The sequence below is a fragment of the Salvia hispanica genome, chromosome 3 (assembly GCF_029641045.1).
Source record: "Salvia hispanica isolate PSC_SH4W2 chromosome 3, Shi_PSC_v1, whole genome shotgun sequence".
Lineage (NCBI taxonomy): Eukaryota > Viridiplantae > Streptophyta > Magnoliopsida > Lamiales > Lamiaceae > Salvia > Salvia hispanica.
The window spans coordinates 65,665,731-65,674,695 of record NC_142694.1 but is presented as its reverse complement, the minus strand read 5'-3'; the positions used below and the strand labels follow the sequence as shown (position 1 = coordinate 65,674,695).

The window sequence follows — 8,965 nt, the reverse complement described above, 5'->3', positions numbered from 1 at the left end:
ATCCAAGTTTAGATGCAGAGGCAAATTTCTTTCAAAGTAGGTTGATTTAGTTATCGCGGCCTTGGGCCAGCCGAGAACTTTGCTTTTTATATGGGTGAAAAAATGCAAAATAAAGAAGAACTTGTGCACGTAAGAGGGAAATTTCGGATGCTTAGGTGTAGGGAAATATGCACGAGTGCTAGGTATAATATGCACCGGATAGGAAATATGCATGGTATACCACTGTATAGGAAAATTGATACCGTTACCGTACCAAAAAATTTCGATATGGTGTCATACGGTACCGAAAATTACGATATACCAATAATTTGAAATTTTCAGTACGACACGGTCGATATACTTTTTTTGTAATTTTGTACTCCTCTTTTAAGGATTGTCTTAACTGATGAGTATTTCCTTAATATATTGCCACCCTTACTCTCTCTTACGGAGTACAACCACTTACATTATCGAGAGCACCGACATCGCACGCACGTTCAGATGCTTTTCTAGATTAAGTGAGTTCTGTACTTTACAAACTATTTTGATGTTTGCATGTTTAATAGTCAATGGCAGGGCATGTGGGGTTAGCAGCATCCACCGGTAAGTGCCGCTGGAAAGCTTCGTTCGCTGACCAATGGTAGTTCTACTTCTAATCCAATGTAAATTAGAGAAATAGTGAGAACTGAGAAATAGGAGGTGGAGGAAAAGAATTTGGAGAGAAAATATGATGAAATTGAAGAGAAAACGAGAAATTCGGGGTCAAACTCGAAGATTTATGTAAATGTAAAGTGAATTTAGGGCTAAATTCTATAAATAAGTGATTCTGGAAAACTGCTTCCATGGATAGGTGGTTTTTTTTTTTCTATCATTGGGTGCTACGCATTCTAAGAATGCCTGTTTGAACACGCATAGGCATTCTTAGAATGCGTAACTTAGGTGAATATTCGCAGAACAAGAAGAATCAAACTAAACACGCATTCTCAGAATGCGTATTTCAAATACGCATTCTTAGAATGCGTATCTAACGTGAATAAAATTGGTGCAGCACATAACAGAATCGCAGACGCCGCCGCTTCTGAACTACACTTTCTCGCGAAACCCTTCCAAGAATGCTACATTGTCATCCGATTCTTGCATAAATCGTCCAAATTCGTCTAATTGTTTCTCCCTCAAGGTAAGTTACATGCTTTTCTTCTTTATTTAGCATATATTTATAGTTTATGGTGAAAATTGTAAATTTAGGTCGACGAAACGTCGGCGGCAGCAGATCGACGGGAGCGGCGGCGGCGAAGAAGCAGCGGAGACCAGAAGATAGTGGAGTGAAGTGGCATCTGCGATTTTGTTCTGATTTGCCACAATTTTATTCACTTTAGATACGCATTCTTAGAATGCGTATTTACTTTTAGTTTTCTGCGAATTTATTTATTCACCTAAGTTACGCATTCTAAGAATGCGCATTCAAACACACATTCATAGAATGCGTAACACCCATTGACAGAAACAAAAAAAAAATCACCTATCCACGGAAGTAGTTTTCCAAAATCACCTATTTATAGAATTTAGCCGTGAATTTAGTGAAGGGATGCGAAGTCTTTCCTTTAAATTGTAAATAAATTGATGTGTATGGCTCATGAGGTGGGAAAAACTTTTCATAAATTAAAAAGTGCTATTTTTATGGAAAGGACGGAAAAGAAAATGTCCTTATTTTTAGGCAACAAAGGAACGTCAGCCAGCAGAGGCTCCTGGTGGAGGTGAGAGGAGGCGGAGACGAACCTAGAGAGGCGACGCATCGACGGCATTGTTCTTGCCAAACATCGAATTGGTGCCATTATTGTTGCGGAAAGATTTGATCAAAATGCAGTGATGAGCTAAGCGTATAAACCGTTGTTAGGGCTTTGCGGTTTTAGGGGTCAAAATTGTAAATTTGCATGTACTAGTAGTTTGAAAATGATGCAATAAAACAAAATTTTAGGGCAGATAGTATTTTTAAGATGTTGTTTAGTTAATAAGATAATCATTAAGATTATGTAGTAAATATAATATGTAGAATGACAAAACGCCCATGTTATTAATATATGCAAAATATTTCTGTAGGGATGTGATCAGGTCAATAAGTGAAATTCTGTCAAAAATGAAAGCAAATCTCAGTCATTGGATCTTGTGATGTAAATGTTAGATTAATGTCACGTGTCATCTAATAATGTAGATTGTGTCGTCTAATAATGTAGCTCGACTAATAATGTAACGCGCTTTAGTCGAACAATGTAGATTGTGTAGTCTAATAATGTAGCTTGTTACGCTTTTACTGTGATAATGTAGCTCGGATATTATTATCACAACCATCCAATTTAAGGATCCAAGGGCTGAGATTTACTTTGATATTTGACAGGATTTCACTTATTGACATAGTGCACCCCTATTTCTGTAAGTGCAAAGTTAGTAAGATACATAAGTGTTGCTTAGATTATTGGACTCCCTTCGTTCATTGATACGAGTTTTAATGAGAAATTGTAAAAGTAAGAGAGACGTGGAGAATAAATAGATAAAGTAAGAGAGAGTGATGAAAAAGTGCATAAAATATTAGAGAGATGATAAAAAGTAGGTAAAGTATGTGATATAAACTTTCCGCTTTTAGAAATGGGACTATCTTTTGTGGACATCCCAAAATGACAAAATGAGACTACTTTTCGTGGATGGATAGAGTATTAATAATACATCATTGGTCCACGAAAAATAGTTTCATTATGTCATTCTGGAATGTCCACAAAAATACTCTCATTTCAAAAATAGAAAGTTTATCTCTTTTAATTTACCTATATATTCTCATATTTCTCACACATGATTCACTTATTCAACATATCTCTTACTTTACCTATTTTTTCTCTTTCTCTCTTACTTTACTAATATTTCATTAAAACATGTGATGTCCACAAATGAGACTAATATTTTACGGAGTCCCGATTTATCATTTTTAGGAAAAAATTATATTAATTGGTGATTATAGAAGGGCATGTGAAATACTCCCTCCGTCCCACTTTAGGAGTCCCGGTTTACCATTTTTGGGTGTCCCACTTTAGGAGTCCCGGATGGAATATTCCATAAATGGTATTAGGCCATACATTCTACTAACTTTTTTCCACTCACATTTTATTATAAAACTCATATAAAAAGGTAGGACCCACATTCCACTATCTTTTTTCACCAATTTTCCTTTACATTTCTTAATACTCGTACCGAACTCAACCGGGACTCCTAAAGTGGGATGGAGGGAATATATAAATTAATAAAGATTTGATTTAATTTAATTATTACTCTCTCCGTCCCATTAAATATGAAATATACTATTAACAATGTTATTGTACCTTATGCTTTCAACTATAAGTTTCCTTCGTCCACTCCGATTCAACGCCGCTACACCCCAAAAGTTTCTTTATTTTGACTATAAGTATTGTCAAATGTCTATTACTCATGTATAATCGTAGTATCATAATAATGGAAAAACTAAAGCACTAAAATTGAAGTTTAATAGGAGTAGTAACTTTTGTACTCATCACAATATAATTTACTTCCTCCGTTCCATACAAATTGACCATATTTCCTTTTTTCGTCCGTCCCATAGAAATAGTCATATATCCATTTATGGTGACCGTTTTCTCCTTCTTTTTTACTTTTTCATTTATCGGCCCACCATCCACTACACAATTTCAACTACTTTTTCTCCTTCTTTCTTACTTTACCAAAGTACACATTAAAATCCGTGCAAACCCTAAAGGGCCAATTTCTATGATATTAATAGAACAAATCTAAAACATACTAATAACTTTGGATTTGTGATTATACGATTAGTCGGGTTCGGGTACTTGCATCAGATATAAAGTACCCAAATTTACACACAGGTCGGATATCGTATAAAATACTTTTAAAATTTTGAATTTGAATACCTGATTTTTTTGGATTTGAATACCATCTGGTACATACTATAAACAATGTGTGTAAATTTAAAACACTCTTTATCAAAGTTATGAATATCATGGTTAAAAAAAATTTACCCTAACTATTTATAAATACAAATAATGTTATTAACTAAAATACTGATGTCACGTCAACTTCAACCGATAAAGATATAGAAAAGAAATCCATAATTGAATCGGCTCTTCAACAGATCAGTGAAGTATACTTATGAACTAACAATTTTCCAAAATTCAACCAAAAAGGAAAAAGGGTAAGAATCATTAACCAGGATATAAAGTTCGGATATTCCATCGGTCTATTTTCATATATAAATGTCAATTTTTTACTCCCTCCATCCCACTCTAAGGGATATATTTTCCTTTTTGGAATATCTCACTCTAAATGATACAATTGATACAATTTTAAAAATAGAAACATCACTCTCTTTCACTTTATTCTTTTTTACTTTACTCACAAACAACAATACATAAACCTCCGTACCAAATAAGAAATGCTTCACTTAGAGAGGAAAAAAGGAAGTAGTATATAAGTAAATGCTCTTTGTTGTCATTATTTTATTAATTTTCTTTTTAGTTATTCGCCAATATTTGTGACACATACATATCATGTTACTCTCTCCGTTCCACAGAAGATGTCACACTTTCTTTTTTAGTTTGTCCACAAAAGATGTAACATTTCCAATTTTAGAAAAAGTTCCCTCTTACGTGAATATAAAAATTATATTTTCTCTCTCTATTTAATACACAAAACAAAACCTCCTAAAATCTCGTGTCGTCTCACAAGTGTGACATCTTTTGTGGGACGGAGGGAGTAATACTTTAAGTAACATATTCCATATTCCACTAACTTTATACATTCATAATATTATTATAAAATTAATATTCCCTCTGTCCCATTAGAAATGAAACGTTTTCCTTTTTGGTTTGTCGCATTAAAAATGAAACATTTATAAAAATAGAAATAAAATCTCTCTACTTTTTCTTCTCTCTTACTTTACTCTCTCTTCATTAACTCACAAAACAACACTACATAAAATCTCGTGTTGTAAAGCAAATGTTGCATATTTAATGGGATGCAAGAAGTATATAAAAGTGGAATATACATTCGACAAACTTTTTTCATGCAATTTTCTTTATAAAATTCGAACAGTGTTAACTTATAACATGTTATGGTACATGGAAGGAGTACGAGTAATGTATTCTCTCCATCCCTAAAATATAGATAGAAACGACAAAGATTTTAACATACAATTGGTAAAGAAAAGTAATCATAGTATTGTTAATAGAAAATGTAATCCATCTTATTAGAGAGAAAATTCTTTTCCTAAAATAGAATTTATCTATTTTTAAAAGATATTCTAAAATGACAAATATGATTTATTTTTAAAAGACTATAAAGTACTCCTTTCGTCCCAAGATAAGTGACTCATATTCCTTTTCGAAACATCCTAAGATAAGTGACTCATTTCCTTTTTGGTACTTCCTCTCTTACTTTTTCTCTATACTTTATTCACATTCCATTTTATTAATAAAACTCCATTTACTTAAATATCGTACCGAAAAGTTTATGGTTACTTATCTTGAAACGGATGGAGTAATAGATTGGGCAAAGTTGAACAAGAACAGCCCACATGGGTAAATGACCGTTGGATGGAAAACCAGAAACACATCACACATGTGATACTGTACAAACTCATATTCATTAAGATTAAGAATGAATTCATCACTGCAAATCAATTAAAACCCCAGAATCACTTTTTCACCACTATATAAAGTTGAAACAGATATACAAATTTCTGTACATACATACCTCCACCGTCAAAACTCACCTCCCTTTGTCTAGAAATCTCCATTACCCTCAATATACTCTTTCATTTGCACTTTTTCCCTCTCTCTCATAATTTCACCAACCAGCTTGAGTAGAAGTGAAGGTTAATCCATCCTTTTCTCATAATTTCTCGAGAATACTGAGCTAATCATGGCTGTTTTCGCGGTTGGTTTAGTGTTCATCTTAGCCTTGGCTGGCTATTCAGGTGAAGCCTTGTTTTCTTGCAATTTTCTAGTACTATGCTTGTCTTAAACTAAGAAAAGGAAGAAAATAAAAAATGGGTTTGTGAAAAGTTTTGATCTTTTTCCTTTTTTCCTATCTATATTTCTTGGAATGCTTTGTTGAGTTCTATTCAAGAATGCCTGAATATTGGGGCTGTTTTCTTATCTGATATGCATGTCTTAAACTGCGAAAAAGAATGGGTTTGTGAAAAGTTTTGATCTTTATCCTCTTTTCCTATCTAAATTTCTTGGAATGATTTGCTGAGTTCTATTCAAGAATGTCTGAATATTGCTGCTATTTCTTACATCATCTGTATTTGTACAGATGCAAGTTACTGTGTGTGCAACAGTGGTCTAAGTGACAGTGTTCTTCAGAAAAATATAGACTATGCTTGTGGAAATGGAGCTGATTGTGCAGCAATTCAACAAAATGGGGCTTGCTATAACCCTAACACTGTTAAGGATCACTGCAGTTATGCTGTGAATAGCTATTATCAGAAGAAGGGAAATGCTCCAATGAGCTGTGATTTTGGAGGGACTGCAACTGTCACTTCTAATCCTCCTAGTAATTACCTTAACATTTTTTTTTAATTGATTTTCCATGCTTCAAATGCTGACCCTCTCTGTTTCTAACCAATTTACAGGTGTATCATCTTCATCATGTGTCTATCCTTCTGGTGCTAGGTAATTCCCCTTTCTTCCAAGCACCACTGTTGGTTATGAATCTTGAATTTGAAGCTCTAGTTTGATTTGAAGTTGTTGTCATTTGATTAGTGATTTTCTTGATTGATTAAGGTGAGGAGTGAGTTAATGTGCCCTTGTTGAGATGGAGGATTATTAATTACTCCCTCTGTCCCATGGACATAGGCTAATTGGGATGACACGGGTTTTAATGCGTAATTAGTAAAGTAAGTAGAGAAGGAGAAAAAGTAGTTGAAATAATGTAGTGGATGGTGGGGCCCATAAAGAGAAAATTAGAAGGGGAAAAAGTCGTCATAAATGGATATGGAATATTTGTTGGGACGGACGAAAAAGGAAATTCGGCCTATTTCTATGGGACGGAGGGAGGGAGTAGTTCTTTGTGATAAATATGAGTATACTTAGTAGAGTTGTAGATGTGAAACTGATCGGTGTAGATGCCGGCTTGTTTGTCGGATTTATGTTGATAATATTGGCATTTTTGTAGTGTAGAAAGGGCTTTATAGATCCGAATATCGTTCCAAACGCTTTTCGCATTTCATTTTTTCACTGTTGTTTATGTGTTTCGTGTTCAATATCTCGATCGTCTTCAATCATTGTGCAGCAATGCTGGTGGCGCTACTCCATCGACCACCCCTGCCACCGGAGGAACTTCAACCACTCTACCACCTCCGGCCTCTCCAACCACAGTAGGCAGCACTTTCCCAGGCGGGAGTGGTGTCCCTGGGTCGCCCATGACTCCTGGTTTTGGCCTTGCACCAACGGGGACGGGAGCTGGATTTGACAATGCTGGTGTCAAGCTTTTTGCGTATCGAAGCAGCACTTTCATGCTTGCTGCTGCAGTGATCTTCATATCTGCCCTCTTTTGCCCAACGATGTGATGAGAACCCTTGAGTTGTGCAAGATTCTCCGGGCCTGAGAGGTGGAGAAACGGACGGTCCGACATCGACTACACAAACAAAGTGATTCTCCTTTTGTGTTTTTTGTTTTCTTTGAAAAAGGAAGGGTTGGGGAATCTGATGCTGCTATTGTGGCTGTTTTGTTGGGGTAGAATGTGGTCTCTCACCTGTTTACATTTTTGTGTATACAATCTTAGATTAGGGACCCGAATATGATGCTTTATTATCTTTTTCAAATTTTATTACGATTTTGATACTCTAGTTACATGCTTCATCAATAGGAGTACTATTACTAGATAGTCTTGTGAGCTATAACCTCCATCCTCGAAATATTATCTATGTTTGACTCAACACGGATTTTAAGAAATGTGATGAAAAATAAGTGGAAAAAGTTAGTACAATATAGGTCTACATAGTATTAGTTTTATAACAAAATATGAGTGTAATGAGTTAGTGGAAAGTAAGATCTATTTTGTGGACAAACCAAATTGACAAAACTGGATAACAATTCACAGAGGGAGTACCTTATTTATTTACTTATAATTGTGTTGTAGGTAATCATAGGAAGATGGGTAAGTTTGATTGTACTCTCTCCGTTCCATAAAATAAATTAGATAAATTAGCTTAGGAATTAAAATTAATAAATTTCTCCTTTCTTGCATGGAAAACCAATCAACGAAAAAATAATACTCCCTCCGCCCCAGATAGTTTGGCCCATTTTTCTATTTCGGCTCGTCCCACATAATTTGTCTCATTTCACTTTTTACCATTTTTTGTAGTGGACCTCATATTCCACTAATTCATTCCTACTCACATTTTATTATAAAACTAATATATAAAAGTAGGACCCTCATTCCACTAACTTTTTCAACTTACTTTTCATTACTTTTTTTTAAACTCGTGTCCAGTCAAAGTGAGATAAACTATCTGGGACGGAGGGATTAGAGCATCCACTATAGGGGAGCCACGGCCGGGCCACGCCAAAGCCGCGAGCCGCGGCTCCCATAGTGACATGGATGGGCAGCCGCGGCCGGGGGTGCCCACGAGAGCGCCACGATCGTGGCCCAACCGTGGCTCTCCTATTGCAGCGGCCACGGGCCACGGCTCTCCATATTTTCTGATTTTTTTTTTTTTTTTAATTCTATAAGTATACACATTTTTTTACCTCATTCCTACACAAATTCTATAAATATACCCATTTTTAATTAAAATATACATAAAATGAAAAAAATAAATTATTTGGTGGCTTGGGCATGTCCACTATAGTGTAAAACATGGGCGTTGGTGGCCCGGCCACGATTTTATGGCTTGGCCACGTTTTGTGGCTTGACCCGGCCAACTATAGTGGACACTCTTAGTAGATGA

General features: G+C 35.3%; 1 protein-coding gene across 3 annotated transcripts; it reads left to right on the top strand.

Annotated features, from left to right (window-relative positions):
* The first annotated feature begins 5,721 nt into the window (after nt 1-5,721).
* On the top strand, nt 5,722-7,861 carry LOC125210867 (PLASMODESMATA CALLOSE-BINDING PROTEIN 2-like). Of its 3 annotated transcripts, none has more exons than XM_048110475.2 (4): nt 5,722-5,986; nt 6,328-6,567; nt 6,647-6,686; nt 7,306-7,861. In XM_048110475.2, the coding sequence occupies exons 1-4, from the start codon at nt 5,932-5,934 to the stop codon at nt 7,580-7,582; spliced, it is 612 nt and encodes a 203-aa protein (XP_047966432.1). In that variant the 5' UTR covers nt 5,722-5,931; the 3' UTR covers nt 7,583-7,861. The 3 variants fall into 3 exon arrangements, with proteins under 3 accessions (XP_047966432.1, XP_047966435.1, XP_047966433.1); XM_048110478.2 differs by lacking the exon at nt 5,722-5,986 and adding an exon at nt 6,001-6,062; XM_048110476.2 differs by lacking the exon at nt 5,722-5,986 and adding an exon at nt 6,063-6,203.
* The last annotated feature ends 1,104 nt before the right edge of the window (nt 7,862-8,965 follow it).

Excerpts from the sequence above, each read along its gene's own strand:
- LOC125210867 (XM_048110475.2), top strand. The coding sequence starts at position 5,932 with ATGGCTGTTTTCGCGGTTGGTTTAGTGTTCATCTTAGCCTTGGCTGGC. Across the intron at positions 5,987-6,327 it reads AGCCTTGGCTGGCTATTCAG|ATGCAAGTTACTGTGTGTGC; the intron begins GTGAAGCCTTGT and ends GTATTTGTACAG. Across the intron at positions 6,568-6,646 it reads TGTCACTTCTAATCCTCCTA|GTGTATCATCTTCATCATGT; the intron begins GTAATTACCTTA and ends ACCAATTTACAG.